This window comes from Ochotona princeps, chromosome 9 (assembly GCF_030435755.1).
Source record: "Ochotona princeps isolate mOchPri1 chromosome 9, mOchPri1.hap1, whole genome shotgun sequence".
In the NCBI taxonomy this organism is placed as follows: domain Eukaryota; kingdom Metazoa; phylum Chordata; class Mammalia; order Lagomorpha; family Ochotonidae; genus Ochotona; species Ochotona princeps.
The window spans coordinates 68834884-68856846 of record NC_080840.1 but is presented as its reverse complement, the minus strand read 5'-3'; the positions used below and the strand labels follow the sequence as shown (position 1 = coordinate 68856846).

The window sequence follows — 21963 nt, the reverse complement described above, 5'->3', positions numbered from 1 at the left end:
GGCTTGTTCTACAAACTAGATAATGATTTACATTATATGCCTCTAGAGAACTTTCTGTGCCACCTTCTCTTACTCTTACCCCCCTTCCAGTATTCAGCTGATTTGAGTGAGTGGCAACAGAGGAAGAATTTGATGCCTAAGTCTTTACAATTAAAAGCACTCCATCCTCCAGTACTAACTGTACCAGAATCTTCTAACACGTACAACATCTTCTCATTTGCAAAACTTACAGGTAGAGGTTGTTCTATAGTCTGCTTATACTATACACTCCATTTCTTAGTAGGCAAAGCATTTAGGCATAATTATTCAAAAGATAATGAAAAACAATACTTACACCAATTTTCAACCTTCTTAAATCAAGGTTACTAGTAAGTAGAATTCACTTTTGGATAAAACTAAATACTTTACAGCACTCATACGTCAGTACCTGTATGGCAAGTCTGGGTCAGGGCAGATCACCCACAGTTTGCTGTTTGGCTTAGCCTGACACTAAACACAGTCAGTGAAAAGCAAATAGTACACTAACAACTTAAACTAAGAAATCAAGCAGGCTGGATTGAGTTGATCAATTTGCATTTACTTCCTTTAATGTAATTAAGTTTTTAATATATTTTTATTTTGAATTTTGAATTCTGGTACAATTTTGTATAGGCTGGGATTTCCCCCCCTCCAAACTCCCACCCCCATCAGACTTTTCCCATTTTGTTATAATAGTGTAGTCCTTCATAAGGAATCACAATTCCATCAGTCTCTTATTTAAGTGTACCCCGACACTGTTGGTACAGACAATGTCAGACAGTCCAGCATCCCGTTGTCTACACATGTCCAACAGTTTCACTGGGAATCCATCCTTCGTCTGCATGCAAAGTGCAACTCACAATTCTAGATACTAGACAAAATATTGTCTTTTCACAGAACTTACATTGCAGTCAGGGAGAGAAGAAAATACAATATGGCAGGAAGTGGTATAAAAAAAGATAAAATGACAGGATGTGATGAGGAAGGGGGTGAGCAAGATGATCATTTTAAAAGGATTATTTATGAATTGGAAGAGTTGAGAGAGAGAGAAAGAGCCAGTCAGGCAGCCAGAGAGGAGAGAGCTGGGGAGAGAAAGAGAGAGAGAGAGAGATCTTCATCCACTGGTTCACTCCCCAAAAGGCCACAGCACTAAGGCTGGGCCAGGTCAAAGCCAGGAGCTTCATCCAGGTCTGCCACATGGTGACAGGTTCCTAGGAATGTGTGGCGTCTTCTGCCGCCTTCCCAGGCCATCAGCAGGGAGCTGGACAGGGAGTGGAGCTCCAGGCCATGAGCTGGTGTCCGTATGAGAGGCTGGCATCACCAGTGCAGCTCTCCCTGCTGTGCACACTAGCCCTGTTACCATCTGAAACACCATGCTTAGACAAGGTCATTCTGAGAGTACGACATTTAAATAGAAAACTCGTTATGAGAATAAATGATTATCAAAATATTCAAATGAAATACAGTATCCTCTACTTGTTTATTTACCTCACTTCTGATGGCTACCACGGTAACGGGAGAAGGGCGGAGTTTGCCTCCAATCAAACCCGGAACGGATGGCGGAATTCTGGCAGGCCCCTCAGGTGGTGAGACCACCGTTGCACCAATGAGGGGCACAGTCCCATATCCCCCCACCAATAAGGGCCGAGGTGACCCCCATCTTGGCTTCCGGGAGAGTTTAAAAGGGCCCCTTCCCTGTCTCTTCCGCACTCTTCTTCCTCTGCAGCTCACTCCTTCACATCTTTCTGCTGCATGGGGAAGGGCAGGCCGTGGTTCCCTGAAATAAAGGCCATCTAAATTCTTTTCATATATTCGGCTGAGTTATTCTTTCCCTGGTGGTCAGCAAATCTAACATTTGGGCGAGCGGTGCATCTAACAACTCCCATTTATGAAGCCCTCCAGGAACAGAGAACCATTCTGCCCACCAGGATCCCAGCCACTGAAGGCAGATGGGATTCTTGCCAGTGATGGAGGATCCGGGCTCCTGGGCAGCCCATCAGGCACAGCACCCTCACTCCTGCTGGGCCGGGACTCTGCAAGGCCTGCTGACCACAGCACACTGCCTCAGGGCCAGGTCAGCACACAGCTCCAGAGCCAGCGGGAGAAAAGGGCACAGCTGCGGGCACCGAGGGTGCGTGTGCACAGTGTTAAGACAGCTGCGGCGCGGCACAAAGCACCACGCCTGTCCTCCGGTCAGAATCCACCCGGCTGCTTCCTGTATTACCCGAACCTGGAAGATGTCTCTCCCCTCAGAGGAAGGCTGGGCCACAGCTCCAGCTCTGCCCCTTGCTTCTGGGCCAGGACTGTGTCAACAGAAGGCCACTGCTGGGGATGACTATGTGGTTATTCCTACTCGCACACATCGTCTGGTGCCCGCTGGACCCTCTGTCCATGTAACGTGGTGGTCGGGCCCAGCAGGCACAGATGGGCTGAGAACCTCTCCCGGCTCTGCAGCCTGGCACTGCAAAGCCTTCTTACAGAGCCACGGCAAGCTTCTTGATGCCTGGCATTGCCAGGGAACACCTGTCGCTACACTCCAGACTCCTCCAGAACTCCAGAGGATGCTAGTCTTACATTCCCCATTGTTATCACAGCCTTTCAAGATGACCTTGAGAACTCTAAGCTCATCCAGCTTGAGGGGGTCTGGCCAAAGCTCTTCAGTTCTGTATTGGTGCCTCAAAGAGGTGGCCGACCTTCTCTTTAAGTTGCTTCTTAATCCACATTATCCTCTTTTGCAATCACTTCCCTGGCCTGAGGGTGTGATGGCTGGATGAACATGCACCCCAAGTAAGGCACACATCTTCGGAGAGGCTGAGATCCTTCCACAGAACTGAAAGGCTGCCTCCTGTCTGCCAGCTCCTGACTTCCGCCAGCTACCACAGCACTCACGAGGACAGCCTGGCACCAGCAGCTGCAGCTAACGCCACCCCGGCAGCTGCCAATTTCATTTTAACTCAGAAGAATTATCAAAAACTGTTTTTGTCCTAGCCGAGAAAACACATGTCAAAATGAACCGACTGGTACTAAAAGCTGCTTAAGCTTTTTAAGTTTACAGCTAAATCTAAGAATGTTTCTCTCAGTCTCAGAACATGTACGTGTGACATATACTGATACAATGGATAAGGTATGAAGCGATAGGATGAAATGATAACCACAAGATGGTATTTATTCAACAAAATGAGGTTTATCACAACTATTATTTAAATGTCCACTCAGCAGGTGGTAGCAATGATTATAGTTGTGTTCTGGAAGGGTTAAAGTGTTAGAACCTTTGACTCCCTTCAGAGATACAGAATAAAAGGAGAAAATATTATTATTTTAGTTTGATAACCTATTCCTTACCTGTTGGAAGGAATCTTCAAACAATGTCTGCCGGGACACATTGATCTTAACATGACTAGGTAGTGCATTAGACTAAAGAAAAACAGAAACAACATCGTATCACATAAGCTACAGCGTGTGTATCGCGTGAAGATAAGGCTAAGTGATTATGAACATAAGATCTATTTACCACCGTAGTACCTGGCACAAGTAACGGAAGTGAGCAAGTTTCCACCGAAAGCTGCGCTCATAAGCTATCTGTGGACCGCCTTTAGTTCTATAGAAAAACAAAAAGAAACTAAGTATTAATTGAAAATAAAATGGACTATTTAACATGCCAGAAGAAATGACAGTGCACAGCATCCTACAAATAGCTGGGGGAAGGTTATTTGCACAGAGAGAAGCTGACATATATTTTATGGGTAGTAGATGCTTGAGCAGTGAAGGCAGTTTTAGCAACAGGACACACATGGGCAGGGGGCTGTGCATTATGGAGTTCGTTCAATGCAAGCCTTTGATAATCCTTAAATCCTAGTTTGGACAGAGACTCTGGGTGCAATACTTTCAAGGGAAATCCTACCTATCCTTAAACCTAACCTGAAACCAAAGCAGATGCTGCTGGAGAGAAGACACAAAGCAGAATCTAACTCTCCAGGCTAACGAGTAACCTGCAGGCCTCATGCGCAGACAGAGAGAGATCAGAGAGAGATGTGAAAGAAGGCAGCATCAGGAATGCCGGGTGTACAGTGTCTGACTCCCACAGGACCTGGGTCTCTTGCCTGTAACTGAGGGCCTAACAGATAAGCACAAAACTTTCACAAGTGTAGGGAATATTTTAGAACAAATGGAAAATGATCTCTTGTTACATGGGGTTCAAGAATTTCCTAGTGCATTTATTCAAATGTTTACTGAATGCATAGCCTGTACTGGCATTCTTTCAGACCTGGGACAGGGATTCTCTTATCTGTCAAGGACCATGTGGACATTTATGACATCACTCATGGACCACACAAATTATCACCTTAAAAATTAGCCTGTTATAGGTTTACTGAAAATGTGGCTGCCTTGGCAGGGCCACACTAATACTCCCCACCTATTCCAGACAACAGCATTTAATAAAACACAGCAAAAAATTGCCCAAACAAACCAGAGACAGAGAGATGAAAGCTCCTGTGGTGACTGAGGCCATAAATAAAGAAGAGATGGGCTCGGCAGTGTGGCCTAGTGGCTAAGGTCCTCGCCTTGATCCCATATGGCCGCTGGTTCTCATCCTGGCAGCTCCACTTCCTCTCTATCTCTCCTCCTCTCAGTATATCTGACTTTGCAATGAAAATAAAATAAATCTTAAAAAAAAAAAATAAAATAAAGAAGAGATAACATCCTACGCTGCCTTGTGGGCCACTGCACAGATTGTCACTGAGACAGAAACCCGTCACAGGCTTCTGTGCAAATAACTGACTTCTACTTAGTCTAGCCTCTCTACTGCATGAGGATAGCAAAATGTCACATGAGGTGAGTGTAGAAAGCTAAGAAATGAAGGATGCTGAGAGCGCACCATGTGGGAAGGCAACGGTAGGTTGGACCAAGCTGATGGCAGTGTAGGTACTGAGCTAGATCAGTATGCTCTTCGTTTGAGGTAATGAGAATTCATGATAGACTGTGTGTGTGTGTGTTGGGGGTGGTGGCAGAGAACGGTGCAGGACAATTCCAAGGTTTTTGACCCAAGCATGTGCTGGAAGTGGAGTTACAATGAACTGAATGAGTTGGGGGAATATCCAAAGCAGCACAGGTTTTCAGGGTGCTACCAGGAAAGAGTTACACGTAGAGATGTCAGGTCAGCAGCCGACTACGTGAAGCGAAATTTGAAGGAACAAGTCTGAGTATGTGTTTATATGCGTACACCTGTATACACATCATCAGCATGAAGATCCTCGTGAAAGCATGAGGACCAAAGAAAGGCTCGACAACAAAGAGAAGAAATTGGACCAGAGAGGCCGTGGGAAATCAAGAGTGTGCTCCCTGTGCTGTGTGTATTACATGTCTAATGAGGCAGAGTGCAAGCCAGTCCCTGGATTGACAAGGTGGAGTTCACAGTGCCCTTATCAGAGGAACTTCTTTGGAGCCGTAAAGACCGAAATTAGCAACAGAAATACAGGACCACTCAGAAGTCATTTTTCTATGAAGGGCAGCAATAGGAACAAACTATTATCAAATGGATCAATAAGGTAAGAGTCATGGTATTTTAGCTTTTTAATTTTTAGTCTAAGAGAAATAAGTTAATAATAATTTAGTAGAGGAAGAAAAACTTATGATATAAAATAGATACTTGCTATTGCAATTAAGTGTGGTTATAGGTTGGGAGATGGAAATAATGAACCAGCAGAGGCTCTGGCCTTCACCAGGAAAAATGACATTGCGTGTACAGGGAGAGGAGGACAGACACTAGTAGGGAAGGAGAGAGTGGGAATTTCCAAAAGAGCTTTCATGATTGCTTTTCTTTTTTTTTTTTTTTTAAGATTTATTCATTTTTATTACAGCCAGATATACACAGAGGAGGAGAGACAGAGAGGAAGATCCTCCATCCGATGTTTCACTCCCCAAGTGAGCCGCAACCGGCCGATGCGCGCCGATCCGATGCCGGGAACCTGGAACCTCCTCTGGGTCTCCCACGCGGGTGCAGGGTCCCAAAGCTTTGGGCCGTCCTCAACTGCTTTCCCAGGCCACAAGCAGGGAGCTGGATGGGAAGTGGAGCTGCCGGGACCAGAACCGGCGCCCACATGGGATCCCGGGGCTTCCAAGGCGAGGACCCCAGCTGCTAGACCACGCCGCCGGGCCCATGATTACTTTTCTTAGCGATACAAAGACATTACATCTGGAGTAGGGAAAAAAGCGAGTTCTGCCAACTGCTTCATTAAGGGGTCTCTACGCAGAAAGGTGAGCTCCATGGCACAGCTCACCCACTGACGCTGCAGCAGGATGCTGTGGCACACAGAAGCAGCACAGACTCCAGTGACACACTGCCTTTGTCTGCAATCAGCTCCAGTTCTTTCCTTACGACTCTCCTACCCACTGCGCCTCTGCTGTCTCACTTGCTGAGGGGAAAACAGGAGTACCTACCTCAAGGAATTGTTGGGAGATAAGATGGCTTAATACATTTACAATATTAAGAACATCCTTGCCAAGGAATAATCAGTAAATAAATACCTGCCATTGTGAATAAGAAATTATATGCTACAAATCCGTCTTCAGATGAGAGCAAAGAGAGGCACTAGGGTATTACTTACACAGGCTTAGAGAACAAATAAGGGAGATCTGTTGCTAAACCTGAGGCTAATTATAGATCAATTATCATGTCCTGGGCAACGTTTAAGGAAAAACTTCAGGTGTCTACTTACACAGAGGACTTCCCATTGCGAGGATCTTTGAAAGTTGTCGTTCTTGTGTTATGATCAACAAAGTACCTAACACCTTCCCGAGTATACCTAATTTCCCAGCCTTCAGGCAATGGTTCTTCATTCTGTAAGCTAAAAGACCAGGCAGTCATCACAAGGCAAGTTTAGTCTTCGCACTGAAGTCACCTGACACAGGATTACTGACTCCCCCACAAAGAAAACTTCAAAGGGTTCATACAGAGTGGAAGGAAAAGATGCTGATTGCGACTTGCCGTGGATTTCTCAGAAGACCCCCGTTTCTGCAAGCTGATATAGGCAAAGCTAGGTGGTCTACACATACCCTTGAGTTCTTGGATCTTCCCATTGGGTTGTTTTTGTGTTATGGTTCACAAAGTAGACCCTGTCTGTTGAATCCACTCTTTTTTCTAAAACACAAAGTGAAAATAACATTTACTAATTATTTTAAATATGCATAAAGATGTATATACCTTATAGATAGTTCTACCAACAACATTTATCAGCTTACCCCAGCCTGGTGGCAAAGGTCCATATGGATCATTTTCTGCAGTTAACATGGAAGCCTAATAGGACAAAGGCAGGGAGACAGGAATAAAACAGGGTTTTCATATGAAAAGTAGAAATAAACTAAGTAGTAGATCACATCTTGTAATCTTTAAAAACATAAAAATACTAACAATATTGTAACACAAAGTTCCAAAAATATTGTAAGATAAGAGCTCGTGTCAATCACTTGCCAAAATTTACTAAAATGATTAATAATAATATGTTGAGAGCAATATTTTAATTTTGCCAGCCCTTCCATAATAATCTACAGTGGTTATGTGAGATGGACAAAAAGCATATAAAAATTATTTTTAAATGGACAATACTATTTGTTCAAAGAGCAATTATCATAATACTTTTTAGAATAAGTTGTTTTAGAAAGACCAGTAACAAACTATTGTTATCACCTTTACAGAAATAAACTTTTTAAAATTAGTATCCTTGTATATTCACATGTGTAAACAATTTTTGCACATGCTTGTATATTTTATTATAAACTACAAATATATTCTGAGGAGCTGGAATTGTGACTCAGTGGATAAAAGACATCGACCCGGCCAATGCCTAGTCATTTGGAAAGTGAACCAATAGAGAGATTTCCCTTGCCATTGCTCCCCCTGTCTTTGTAACCCCACCTTTCATATAAATTAAATAATATTTTCAAGAAAATGTATTTTGAGGAACATATATACACTCTATCATAAATTCTAAAAGAATATAAAAATTACCTAAATATTTCTGATAAAGCATATGCTTCTTATAGTTTATAGTCTTATCACAGACAATTCCTTACTCTTTATTGATGATCAATATTGATTTTGGAATTGCAAGGCCCATAAAGAATATTTTCTCCCCTTGCCTCCCCTGCGGCTGAGTTAGCAGTCAGTTCTTACATAAGGCTATAGTTAGAGCAGGCACATGTCAAGTTAAAAGACAAGTAGAAGAAGTTTTCCCCTTCAAATTTCTCCTTCCCTGCACTGAGCAGGTGAGGTCATTCGGTCAAGGTAACAAACATAAAGCAGTATGAAGACAGGACAGCAACGAAGGTGGGAAGGACCTGGGTACTTGATGCTACTGAGCCAATAATGGCGCTCACTCTAGACTCACCCCAGACTTCAGCACCGAGATAACCAAACCTCTATCAGTCTAAAGATATTGTGTTATTTAAAGGAGAACATACTTCTAAAATATCTAATATCTAATTCTACTTATTTTCTCACAGTATTCATGTGAGCAGCTAAGTATCACATAGAAACTAAACACAGAGCACCTGATTTCCTGTTTACTACATAAACAGCAGAAGGCTGAGCATCCTTAATCTGAGCTCACAGCTGCAAATGCTCCCACATCTGGGACTTTTTTGGGAAGATACACACTTTCCTTCCATTTTTGCCCAGAAATACAGTAAGTTTGAATATGTGTAGTGTTGTGCTGACTGCTAGTCCACACCAGCACACGGAAATCCAGAGTTCCTGTCATCCATAGAGAAAGGCAGGCCCAGAATACCAGGGCCCTATGGAGAACAAGACCCCTTCTCTCCCAGCACAAGCCCAAGTCCTTCCCATCTAAATTCTCCTATTCAGCGGAGGACAAACACTGTAAATTCTTCAAACTTACCCAGGAGCACGGTGCTTGGCACATACACCAGGCAGCTAGTCCCTGCTTTTTTCTTAGGAAGAATGTGGTACAACTTAAGTCTCTTCCCCTTCTATACTCTTCTCTTTCTTATAAACATTACTGTTTACTGTAATAATCTGATAGTTTCCAGAGAGCTATACAGGCCCAAGCCCAACATCAGACAAGAGTTTAAGATGTCTATAAGTGAAAGTTATGCAGACTGAACAAGAGCTGGTAAAACAAACAGAAGCTGGCCACGGTGACCGTTAACCTGGGGCTCATGTTCTGGGTACGACTTCCGTAACATTACAAAATCCAGACTTTGGAGCATTTCAGATTTCAGATTTGGGATGCTTCATGGGTAAAACCCACACAAACATTCTAAGTCTGAAATATGAAATACCTCTGGTTCCAAAACCCCCAAGTACTGGCTGCTCAGTCCGCACTGCTTGATGGAGTACAGAACCTCACGGAGATTTCTGTACAGTCCACCATGCAACTGGCAGCTGACGGTAGACTCCCTCCCCACTGGCTACAGAGAACAGTCAACCCAGGATGAGAACTCACTATTTAATCTCGGAAAGAAACAACACCGAAACAGACAGTCTGAAGTAGGATTCTCAACTTCAGTTTTTTTAAAACATTTTAAAAATATGCTTTTTCCTATTTCCTTGAATCTGGCAGGCTCTACGTTTTGGGTTTCTCCAAAGCTGCTTCCAAAGGCTATCAAGAATTGCCTAGAACATGAAATTTATCCACCTGATCAAACAGTTGTCAAAAGCATTCTTTTTGCTTTGCTTTCTCTGTTTCTCTTATGGACGTCTGGTTAAAATAAATGAATCGATAACTGGTAGCATTTACAAACAGGAGGTTTTCTAGATTAAGTTGTCTCACATCCCAGGAATGACTTTGGATGAACAAAACAGATTAGCATTGCCTTTTAGAATCTAGGATGGAAATAGGAATAGCTGGAATGCTGGAAAACTGGCCCTAAGTAAAATTATGAGGTAGCTGGTTCCATTTAAAACAAAAATTGTAATTAAGTATAAAGGATTGGCAATTGGTAGATATTATTATATCAAGACATCACACTTACAAAACTAACCCTTCATTAAGAATATCAAACTGAATTAGTTGGGCAAATAAATCAGAATAATTTAAAAATAGAATGGTTATGAATGTTAAGAATAGTAATTGTTATCAAGCAGACAAACATTGTATGTGCTCTCTAAGATAGCTTCTCTGCAAAGTACACTACATGTACTGTGGAAAAATGAGGAGGAAAGGGGACAATGAACCCTTCTGTCTGGAAAACTGTACGACGGAAAACAACAGATATATAACTAAAAATAGTAATTATTTTTTAAAGATCAAATATGTTGTAATGCAATTCATAATCATTTACAAATTCACCAGCGTAGTAATGAGCAAAAGCCTTGAGAGGAAATACTACAGCAGCATTTCAAAGTGTGCTGGTTACCGAGTAGAGGTATCGCTGGTTGAACTGCTGCATGGCTCCCTGCAGCTGGTTCCGCTGGGACTGCCACTGCTCAAAATTCCGCACCGACTCCATGGTCGGCCGCTGCCACGTGGTTGTCCTGGTGTTGTGATCCACGTAATAAACTCTCCCACGGTCATCAACTCTTCTTTCCCAACTATGATAGATAAAATTTGGAAATAACAACATTAAAATGATCTCTCAATATAAAAAACCGAAGAGAAGTTACTACTTCAGAGAATTAAAAAACCAAGCTCCAGATGTAATAACTTTAAAAGAACATAATTATTTTCATACCTTAGGAAAATCTGTGAAACCATGAAATGTTTGTTTCAAATAAGTTACCCTCCTGTTCTAATACACAATTTCCGAAGCCCTGGATCAGTCTGCCTACCTTCTGCCATTTCTTTAACACTCCGCTACAGAGATGTTTACTGCATATGAAGCAATCTGTCCTATCGGCACTGCCCACATTTGACATTTACTGAACTCCTCCTCCTTTTTTTTTTTTAAACTCAACTTCCGGTTGTTAAGCTGGGCCAGCTCCTGAAGTGAAGCTGGAATCATGTTATTCCACCAGTCACAGCTGCTTGGCTCGCACAGATACAAACTCCTGCGCCTGCCCCATCTTTGCGCTCCTTCAGGAGAGCCAGAGTGACCACCTGCTGATTCCCAGGGCATCATGCATTCTGTTCCGTCATGCTTTGCTTCTAACAGTCTCACAGAATCGACCTTCCTTCTGTTTCCCTACCAACCAAAACTCTACTCGCCTTCCAAGGTTCAGTTAACCTCCAATGCCTTCTACACAGCCAGATCTAGCAAACCAATCTTGTCAATTTATTGATTGACCATATCAGATGTTTTCATCAACCAAACCTAAAGTTTTTCTATAAACTGATTATTAAAAATACTATGGGATCAAACAAATTATATGTATGGTTCTCCTTAGAGATCTAAACTAGGTTACTTCGTAAAAACCTAATGATGTAAGGTTAGAGTAGTTCAAAATAATGATCTACAAAGACGACATCATGTAAACCTGTATTACATTATACCTAAAATAATAGAGAAGCTTTAATTAATAAACTGAACACATTACATAGTAAATAATGCTTTGCTGTTAGACTGTTTAGAAGCACTCATAAACTTACCTTCCTTTAACTTTGCATTAGTAACTTTTCATACTTTTTGCACTGATATCTAACTGAACTATGTTATTTGCTTTCGTCCAAAACAGCCCTAGACCTGAAATGTTTATTATCTCTGACACTCAGAGTAGCTACTCTCCTAAGTTCAATGCAAATATACCAACCTATAACACAAAGTTTGGAAAACTAAAAGCAGCAGATAAGTTATTTTGGTGAAATATTTCCCTTTTGTGGAATAAAGTGCCAAAGTCTCCTCATTGCAGCACGTGAATCAGGCATTTCCATACAGCTGTCACTTCAGCTCTGGCAGGCTCACCATGTAATCAATCACTCACTTAACCCACTGATTCTGTTTTCACAACTAAAAAAAAATATGTATTTGCATAACACAAAGACACTGCAGAAAACATAAGAGATCAATTAAGACTTGGAAACACACTTGTGTCACATCACAGGCAGCTAACCTCCTTACTGTACAGTCTCTCCTGGGACTTCACCCGGTTCTCCCATGTGAGTACTTGGGTTCTCATGCTCTATTTCCCAGCTATACTAGCAGGAAGCTTGATGCAAAGTGGAGTGACCTGGGGCTCATCCCAGTACTTCACCAGTACTTCGCCAGTGTCACAAGCACCAAATTGAACATAACAGTAATACAACTGCTAAAATCAATTTCAAAAATTTTAAAACTTTTCCACCTTTCAGACCAGCAAATATCTAAATCATAACTTTTTTTTGGTCAATGCTAACAGAAAACAGGCACCCTCGTATATTGCATGGGGAAAGCAAAAATTTGGAGGAAAATCTGACAATATTCCAGATGTTTTACAGATACACAGAAGTACTTCAAAAACATCATGGAGAAATGAAATTATTTTATCTGATCCAAAACATTTGAAATTGATGCCTAGCTTTAAGCTTTCATATTTGAGAGAAAACAGGCAGGTTTGCGCTTTTCTGTCTGGCTTACTTCACTTACTGCAAAGGTGTCCATTTCTACTACTTCATTGTAAATGTCCGCATTTGCTTCTTTTTTCTTAGGGCTGAGTCATCCTCCACTGTCCCCGTATATAACACATTTGCCTTGCCCATTCTTTCACTGATGCACAAGTATCAGTCTACATCTCGGCTATCGTGAATAATGGTGCCACAAGCCTGGGAGGAAACTTATCCCTCTCATGCGCTCATTTCATTAAACAGACAGTATACAATATTAGAGAATGTAATATACACATACATAGAATATGTACAATACACACATATAATATACACATACATCTATAACAGTATATATTATCTATATTATATATATATACATATACACATATACATACACAGACACATACACACACAGATGTGGGATCGGTGGACCACAGGACAGATACATTTTTAGTTCTTTGATGGCCCTTCAGTGTTCTTCACAACAGCTATACTAATTTGCCTTCCCATCAACTGTGTATTACAGTTCATTTTCTCTTTACTCTCAAAAGAATCTAAGTTTTTTTGTCCTTTTTGATAATAACCATTCTAACTGGAATAAAATCATAACACACTTATTAAGTGACATAACGCAGAACTGATTTCGATGAAACTGCTGTCAAAAAATTAAGCAAAAATTATCTTAATTTTTCAAGGCCAGCATGCTTTCTATACCGTATTAAATAAATTTAAGTGGCAAAATACACTGAAAAGACGTAAAGATCTCACATTACCCTGGAGGTAAAGGTTGTGGTCTCTCCCACGTGGTAGTTCGAGTGTTATGATCCACATAATAGGTTCTCCCATGAGGATCTTTCCTCTGTTCCCACCTAAAACAAAGATACAAAATAAATAAATGCAAAAGAAAAAAGTTTGAAAAATTTCTTCTTCTAATTAGGAAACGTAGAGTTAAGCTTTACTTTAAAAGGTCACAGATACAAATGACAAAGATATTTTCTCAATTATAAGTAATTTTTAGTCTCTTACTTATGCCTATTAAACTACAGCACTAGAAAAGCAAAAGAAAATAATACCTAGAAGTCTCAAGCTACTAATTTACAGATTGCAAACCAATACAAGGAAAACTGAATCAATAGAAGACTATTCGCCTAAACTAAGTCCAAGACACAAAATGTCAATGCAGGCTGTCCATTTCACCTGAGATCTAAAAATGTGTGCAGTTAAAAGAATTTCGGGGCCCGGCGTGGTAGCCTAGTGGCTAAAGTCCTTGCCTTGCAAGTGGCAGGATCCCCTATGGGGGCTGCTGTGTGTCTCAGTGGCCCCACTTTCCATCCAGCTCCCTGTCTGCGACCTGGGAAAACTGACAAGGATGGCTAAAGCATTGGGACCCTGCACCTGCACAGGAGACCTGGAAGAAGCTCTTGGCTCTTGCCTTTGCTCAGCTCTGGCCGTTACGGCCACAAATCAGTGGATGGAAGATCTTCCTCTCTGTCTCTTCTGTCTTTCCAATAAAAATCAATAAATCTTTATAAATAAATAAATAAATAAAAAGTTTGGAGGAGGTTTAAGAACTATGCGTTCATATGGCTCAGTAAAAATTCTTTCATAAACGTCTTCTCATAGGGTATGTCTATCCTTTCCTTGGATTTTATAGGCTTCTGAATTAATACTAATCATGATTTATCTTTTGATTGCTGTATAATGGCACTACAAAACGTCTACGTAAAAATAAAAAGATAAGCTTACTTTGGTGCAAAAAAATCTTTTTAAATTCTTGCGGTTTTTTAGAATATACATTTTTTTCCATGAACTTTCTGAAGACTTTTTATATTCTGAAGACTCTCAAGCTACAAATTTCCCTACTTTTTTTCTCATTTGTGACCCTATTTTTTTCCTTTAAATTTTGTCTTAATATGGGATAACTAGACAATTAAAAAAGTAAAAACCTGGCATTTCCCAATTTAATACTCTTGATTTCACTTTTAAAGTAAAACAAATATTTCTCTCCAAAACTGCAAAATCTGTGATTAGAGGTCTTCAATTATTAAATCACCGTCTTCATTTTCATACAGTGACCACAGCAGGATGTACGAAGTTTAAATTTATTTATTTTTAATTTTTTTTATTACTTTCTATGATACACTTTTGTAGGTATAGGGATTCTGCCTTGCCATCCCCTCCCACCTTTTCCCCCATTGTATTACAGCAGTATAGTCCTTTAGTAACAGTTACAAGTTTAACATTCTGCTATTTAAGTGCATCATGGCATTGTAGGGATAGACAAAGACAGGAAATCTAGTATCATACTGTCAAGAAAGAAGTGGTGATGAAGATGACACTAAGCAGCCAGACTAATGGGAAATGCCACTGATGACCATTGCGCTAAATAAGCCAATTCCAAAAGGACAAATATCATATGTTCTCTCTGATATAAGACAAGCTTCATGCAAAATTCAAAACAAAAAATATACAGGTAAATATATATGTGTATACACACACATGCACACACACACATTCTCACAGATGAACTGCATAATGGGGACTAGCACATCAACAAGTGAAGACACATCGCAGTACACATTTCTACTCCCAAATCAAAGATGGACTCCCAATGAAACTGTTAAGTATATCCTGACAATAGGATGCTGGACTTTATACCACTGTCTATACCTACAATGTCAGGATACACTTAAATAGCAAAATGACGTACTTGTGACTGTTGTGGAGGGACCATACTATTTTATAATATTATAGCAATCAGTGGGGGAAAGGTAAACGAGGGGAAGGGACACCCCTGAGCTAGGGAACTGTATCATGAAAAAAAATCACTTATTCTGTGGGGTGGGTCTCAGGACGGGGCATCTCATGCCTGGATCCCAGATGCCAGCCACCAGGTGAACGTGGTGAGCTGTCCCCAGGCGGCCAGGGTGCCAATGGTGCCAGGCTCTGCCTGCTGGCCCCCCGGCCGGGGAGCTCTGGGGTTTTGGTTCTATGAATCGCTGCTTAGGTGGCTCCAGGTTGATCCCACTGTGCTTCTGGGATGTGAATCAATCCTAAAGATTCCCAGTGACAGTAACTCTTCCTTTGAAGAACTTGTAATCACTTAACAATGCTGAGCACCGAACACCAGTTCATGCAAAAGTTAAGGCTTGGGGCTTGTCCAGCAGGATATCAGGATATCTTATTACCTGACATGATAATGGATCAGCAGATGGGTCACATTAGGCAGGGCCATGACATTAACTAGCACTCGAGAACCATATCCGGGGGTAGATTCTGTGGGGGATGTGTGAGCCAAACCCTGTGGAAATTCTAGCCCCACTGGTTAGCTCAAGAGTTGGGGTGGTGATGGACTAAGCCAGCTGTGACTAAGGAGCTTGCCATCAATCACAGGTAAAGGAACCCGCATCAGTCTGGACTGGTCAAGGCAGCAGCACCTGAATGTGCATCCTGAATAGGGTGTGGGGTGGGCCGGGCTGCAATATTCACCAGCTCATACAAGGCCAAATGGAAGGCCAGACTTCGCCAGAACCTGGCCTAAAACCCATTGGCATGTATGAGAACTGGGTCTGGGAGTGCATCAAGTGGAGGAACTTGGGAAACTCCCCTGGTGAGTCATAGCTCTCGCTGGTGAACATGTGGTCCAGACCTGGGGGTTGGACAAGCTGGGCAAAGTAGCTCCAACAGTTGGCTAATGTGTAAATTGGTAATGGAAGGGGATGTACTGGGCAGGACTGAGCAAACCTTAGCCTGCAAGTGATACTAGAAACCAGGATGGAGCACAGGTCATGCCGAGCTAGGCTCTTGCACTTACTGGTCTGTGTGAGTCAGGGATGCTAAGCCACAGTGCCTAAGGCAGAGGCCGGGACAGGTGAGGGGCTGAGCCAAGTTGAGTCAGGGCAACCATTGGCATGCGTGTGATTTATGGTTGGGAACAGGCCCAGTTGGGGAGCTATGGGTTGCAGTTCCCACCAAGGGGCATATGGGCTGGAATGGGGGCTGTGTTCTGATCAGGAAACAGTTGTAGTCTCCCATGGCACAAGGGTGGACTGGGACTGGACGCACCAAGTCGGGCTGGACTCCAACACCATCTGGTGTCCTGGAGGACCAGGGTAGATGCGGAACGGACTAGGCTGGGTCTCAATCCCCTACTGAGCCATGTGTGAGCCATATGTGGGTATGGACGAGCCATGGCTGGGCTGAAACATCCAACAGCAAGAACCAGCTTGGGTTGGGTTGAAGGCCAGTCAAAAAAAGCCACTGTTCCTGCTAGGACAGGAGGTGAACTGAGTAGGGCTGGCTCATGGACCCACTGATATGCACAAAATCTGGCTTTGGGAGGGGTTCTGATGGAGGAGTCTGGGCAACTCCTCTGGCAGGACACAGACCCTGCAGGTAAGCGCAAGAAGCATGATAGGAAACAGCCCAGAATAGGCCATGGAAAGTTTCCCACTGGCATACATTTGGCATGGGTAGGAGGCCGACCAGGCTGAATCAGTTCACGTCACCCACTAGCAAATCCAAGCAACAGAACAGAGTGTGGGTCGAGCCAGGTTTGGTCACAAGAAAAGCCAGTACACAATATGGAATGCCAAGGTGAGGTTGCCTGTGCCAGATGTGACCTCAGCAGCCAACCAGCACACGTGAGAATCAGCAAAGGAGGGGGTGGAGCAGGTAGGGGGAATGGGGGGGGGTTCCCTTGCTGGACAGCTACTCCCACTGGAGAGCGTGGGCTGGGATGGGGGCAGACCAGACTAAGCAAGGCTACAACACCTGTGCGCCGCATGTGGACTAGATCAGGGAAAAGCCAGGCTGGACGGATTATTCCTACTGGTGCAAACAAAATTAGAGAGGGTGAGGGATGTTTGGGCTTAGCCGCAGCATCAGCTGGCAGAAGCTGGCACTGGGGGCTAATTCTGTCAAGCCAAACCACAGAACCACCTGGAGAGTGCATAATCCAGGAGTGAGAAAGGCCTGGGAGGGAAATAGTGGGCTCCTCCCTCTTGGGTTACCATTCCCACGGGAGGGCATGAAAACTAGGACAGGGGCTGGGGTGGCTAGACAGAGAGACACTCAACAATATCCATGAGGGCTAGATAGTTGAGCTGGTTAGATGGAACTAGGCTTTAATACCCATTGACATGTATGAGAGCTGAAGGGGATGTGGGACAGACTGGACTAGTCTGCCACACATACTGGCAAATCAGGGTAGGAGGCGGGCCTGGTGGGGGTTATTGTGGGTCTGTACGACTAGGATGCAGCTCCCACTGATTTATGCGAGGGCCGAGTATGTGCCGGGCAGAAGCAGGCTGGACTGCAGCACCCACTGGTTCCAGTGCAACTCAGGACTGAAAACAGAACCAACCCAGTAATTGCAACCACCAGCTGATCAGTGCGATGGACTGTGCCGGACCCTGTGCTTGCTAGAACATACAAGAATCTGGTCTGGGAATACCTCAGGGTTTCTTTGGGGATCTCCCCAATCGAAATGCTGGACTCAGAACCTTAGCCAAGAGAAGACAGAAGACAGAACAAGTCAATCAATCACCTTAGCTATATGTTGGCAGCGAAATACTGGGTAAATGGAGACCCTATGATGGACTATGTCAATCAGTGGATTCTTCAACGACCTCATCGTGCTTGGAGTGGTGAGACTGGCAATGATTCATAACTGTTGAACTATGAAAACCACTTGAGCAAGACTTTCGGAGAATGCCCCACATCCGGGACCTGGGGTGGGTAGGAAACTGGGTGGGGCTTCTCCCTCAATATCCCCCTTTACCTCAGATAAATGAAGGAAACAACATGGAAATAACAGTCTTACCCACTTTCCTATAGCCCTTGAACCTTTTTAACCCTAATTAACTATGTAAAGATTGTCAAAAATACAATAAAAAATGAAAAAAAAAATCACTTAGTCTGCAAGGCTCGGAGGTAAGAAAAAGAGTAGTGCCCACTGTGTCACTTTGCCTTCCTAAAAGCAACATGTTCAACTGCTTGGTCAAATCGTTTGGCATTTATCTTCTGCTTATTTTTCACGTGTATCATTAACTTAACCAGAGATACTTTTCCAGTGACATAAATCTCCCCCCGAAATGCTTGAGCTCTGTCAGTGATTATCACCCAGTCCAGAACAAATACGACACCTGCTGCCCATCACCCTCTAGGACCTGCCTTTCCCATCATGCTCATATCCACTTCACTCCTGCCCTCGCCATCCCCAGTGCCCGACACTCTACACCTTTCATTTCCTTACCTACTTCTGAAGAAACAGGAAATCCTTCCTAAGAAAGGCATAGGGAACCAAATTTTGGAAAGCTAGGATGTGTGAAAATATGTTTACTCTACATATTCATCCAAGTGGTGCTAGATGCAGAATTGTAGCCTGGGTATAATCTCCCTCAGCATTTAAGGCATTGGCCCATTCTGTCCCTCCACATGTTGGTTCATTACCCAGATGGCCACAGTGGTTAGGGCTGGACCAGGCAGAAGGCAGGAGTCTGAGGAGTTCCTGCGGGTCTTCCAAGTGGGTCGAGGGGACTCTTTTCTGAAATAGCAGGGAGCCAGTTTGGAAGTGGAAGAGTAGGGACATGAACCAACATCCACATGGAACGGCAGTTACAGGTGGTGAGCTGAGCGCTATGCTTCAGTGTCAGCTCTTGAAAACTTTCTTAGTAAATCTTCTAATGTATTAAATTTCTAAGATTCTTTTTTAGCTTTTTTGATAATTCCTTTTTCATAACACCTGCTTCAATGTTATTTGAAAGGCAGAGAGGAGAGTCAGAGAAATCTTCCACGTGCAGGTTCACTCCCCAAGTGTGTTGCTGCCACCCAGGAGCAGCGACACTAAAAATGCTGAGTCATACTCTTGAGGGTCTGGGAAAAGCTGGCAACCAGACCTCTCACTGCCAAAAGCGGCTGCGTTCAAAACCTTCTCTCTGCTGCGCCTGTACCCATTGGTCTAAGCTTTCCTACCCACTTCTTCTGCCACCCTTCCTCCCGTTTTCCGCCACCCTTCTTCCCACATTTCTTCCCGTACTCTCTGCTTCATTCCCCAGTCTCCTCGTCGCCCCCCAGTCTTTCTTCATCATCGTCTGTTCTGTCCGTCTGTCTTCCCACTAGCTTTTACCTGCTACTTATATATAGTTCTCCACCAATCACTTCTCCCCGTGGGTCCACTTGGCGCTACGTGATAGGCCAGTAATCACCAGGAGGGTATTAGCCTATCCTGTTTACCTGCTGGCGAGATCAGCTCCGCCTCTTGGCCCTGGGCCAGCCAGCCGCCATCTTGCAACGGCCCCTCCCAGTCCCAGGAGCGGCTTTAGCACCTCGCTCGCCGCTCGCCACACAAGTGGTCTCAAGGACCAGAGCTGAGCTGACCCAGAGCCAGGAGCCAGGACCTCCTCCGGATCTCTCAAATGGGTGCAGCAGCCAAAGAGTTGGGCCATCCTCCACTGTTCTCCCAGGCCACAGGCAGGGAACTGGATCGGAGAGGAGCAGCTGGGACCTGAAGTGGTGCTCATATGGTATGTCGGCACGACAGGCAGATGAGCAGTCTCTACGCCATCATGCCAGCCCTGAGCTTTTTTTATGTTATATGTACTTTTATTGCTGACATTAGTAAAATAATGTTTTCTTCTAGCAGCATATATTATGTTGTTTTGCTATCTTCCACATTATGAGGCTTTCTTTGTGTATCTAATGAGAAGGTTCCAAAAAAATAGAGTAGTAGTATGTTTTGGTGGGGTCTGTGGGTTGTGGGGTTAACCATTATCAGTATTTCCAGCCTGCCAGAGGGTGTCTGCAGTAAGCAGATACTTCCAGTCTCCTGGGTAAAATCCTAGCAGCCAAAATGTTGAGATGTTGATGGAAGAAGGGTCTGTGCGGGAAGGTTAGCTCCGCAGCGTTTCAATTATTTAGTCTCAGAAAAGGCTCCTTTATTTAGTCCAGCCTCAGTAGCCCTCCCAGGTGTCTGCCCCCCGAGCTCTCAGCACCCTTAAGAAACACAAAGCGCTGCTCCATTTCGAAAACTGGTTTTTGGTCAGTCTGGCTGTGTTGTGTCATCTTCACCACCAGTTTCTTCTTTTCAAAGACGTATTCGCTTATTTGAAAGGAAGGTTAGACAGAAGGGGTAGGGGAAGAGAGGAGAGGCAGAGAGATCAGCCGTTAGCTGGTTCGCCCCTCAGTGTCCACAATGGACAGGGCAGGGGAGAGCCGAAACCAGGAGGTGAGAGCTGCTTCCAGATTGCCAACCTGGACACAGGGGCCATTTTGGGCTGCTTTCCTTAGTGCACTGATCAAAAATTGGGTGAACGTGTCAAACTTCTTGGACTTACATGGAATTTTTTTAAAAGGAAATGAAAAGCAGTAAGGTCTAGTGTGATCTCATTTTCTAGAAATAAGTTATGCAAAATAGTTTCTAGAGCTGTTCTGTTTCTTCCTTACCTATTAGAACCTATTGTTACTGTCTGATGCTACTGAATACAGTATTACAAAGGGCGCCATCTGCCGGCCTGCTAAGGTGCAAACTCCACAGCAGCAGAGACAGGTTGTTCCTGCCCCTCTTTGAACAACATTCCACAACACCTGACACAGAGATGGCTCACAAGTATTTACCAAAGGAATAAAATGTGGACATTGTTCAACAAAGGGAGCCTTCTGTATGACTTAAATATTTTACTTGGTCATATCCTTTTTATATATAATCCTTTTACAATATAATATACTACACATATTATATGTATATATATTTAGGAAAAATTCTAAGCTGGGGTGTGGGGAATAAACATAACCAAGACTCCATTTATCATCTATCAGGCTGTGAAGCCCTTTTCTAATTTAGCTGAAAATATTTCTAATGTAACATGCAACAAAAATTCAGTGAGCAGTCACATCCCAAGCATACTTGTCTGCAAAACAGAAGGTCACTTTCAGCTTTCAATGTCTGCATTCAAACAGAAACTCTGCCTCTCACAATACACAGTGCAAATATTCTTGACCATTTTCTGCATTCAACACGCTAGATCAAGTTAGACAAATTGCTATAAAGGGCCAAAAAGTATTTTTAGTTCTGTGGGCCAAGAAGCAAATCATATGTAGATACTTACATAAAACAAGAGGAAACTCCCCCATCATTTGGCTGATGAGGCAGCCTAGGTTGTGAGCGTTCTGTGTACCCTGCTCCTGGCAACACTGTTAGGACACAGGCCTTCCGGTCCTCCAGGGAAGGGCCAGGCAGAGCTAACCCTCGGAGCCTCCGTGTCTCCTAGACCCTACTGCAGCCTCCCCGTCCTCTCCTGAGCAGTGAGATCCCACCGCACAGGACCTACAGCTTTGAGGACCCAGTGTGCACGTGCAAAGCTGGTCTTTACACAAAGTCATGAGATCTACTAGGGAAAGTATGCAGAGGATCAAAGACTGAAAGCACTAACAGCAGCCAAACTCAGACGGGCCAGGAAAAGGCACGGAG

General features: G+C 43.5%; 1 protein-coding gene across 2 annotated transcripts in view; it reads right to left on the bottom strand.

The window, feature by feature from the left end:
• The window catches only part of WWP1 (WW domain containing E3 ubiquitin protein ligase 1), a 73142-nt gene that overhangs the window by 25084 nt on the left and 26095 nt on the right, over positions 1 to 21963 (bottom strand). For both annotated transcript variants that reach the window (XM_058668771.1, XM_058668772.1), the window contains 7 exons: positions 13268 to 13363; positions 10393 to 10567; positions 7258 to 7312; positions 7072 to 7156; positions 6735 to 6863; positions 3541 to 3616; positions 3361 to 3432 (listed from right to left, as the gene is read on the bottom strand). In XM_058668771.1, the coding sequence (XP_058524754.1) occupies positions 3361 to 3432; positions 3541 to 3616; positions 6735 to 6863; positions 7072 to 7156; positions 7258 to 7312; positions 10393 to 10567; positions 13268 to 13363 (688 nt within the window). The remainder of the gene's footprint in view (positions 1 to 3360; positions 3433 to 3540; positions 3617 to 6734; positions 6864 to 7071; positions 7157 to 7257; positions 7313 to 10392; positions 10568 to 13267; positions 13364 to 21963) is intronic.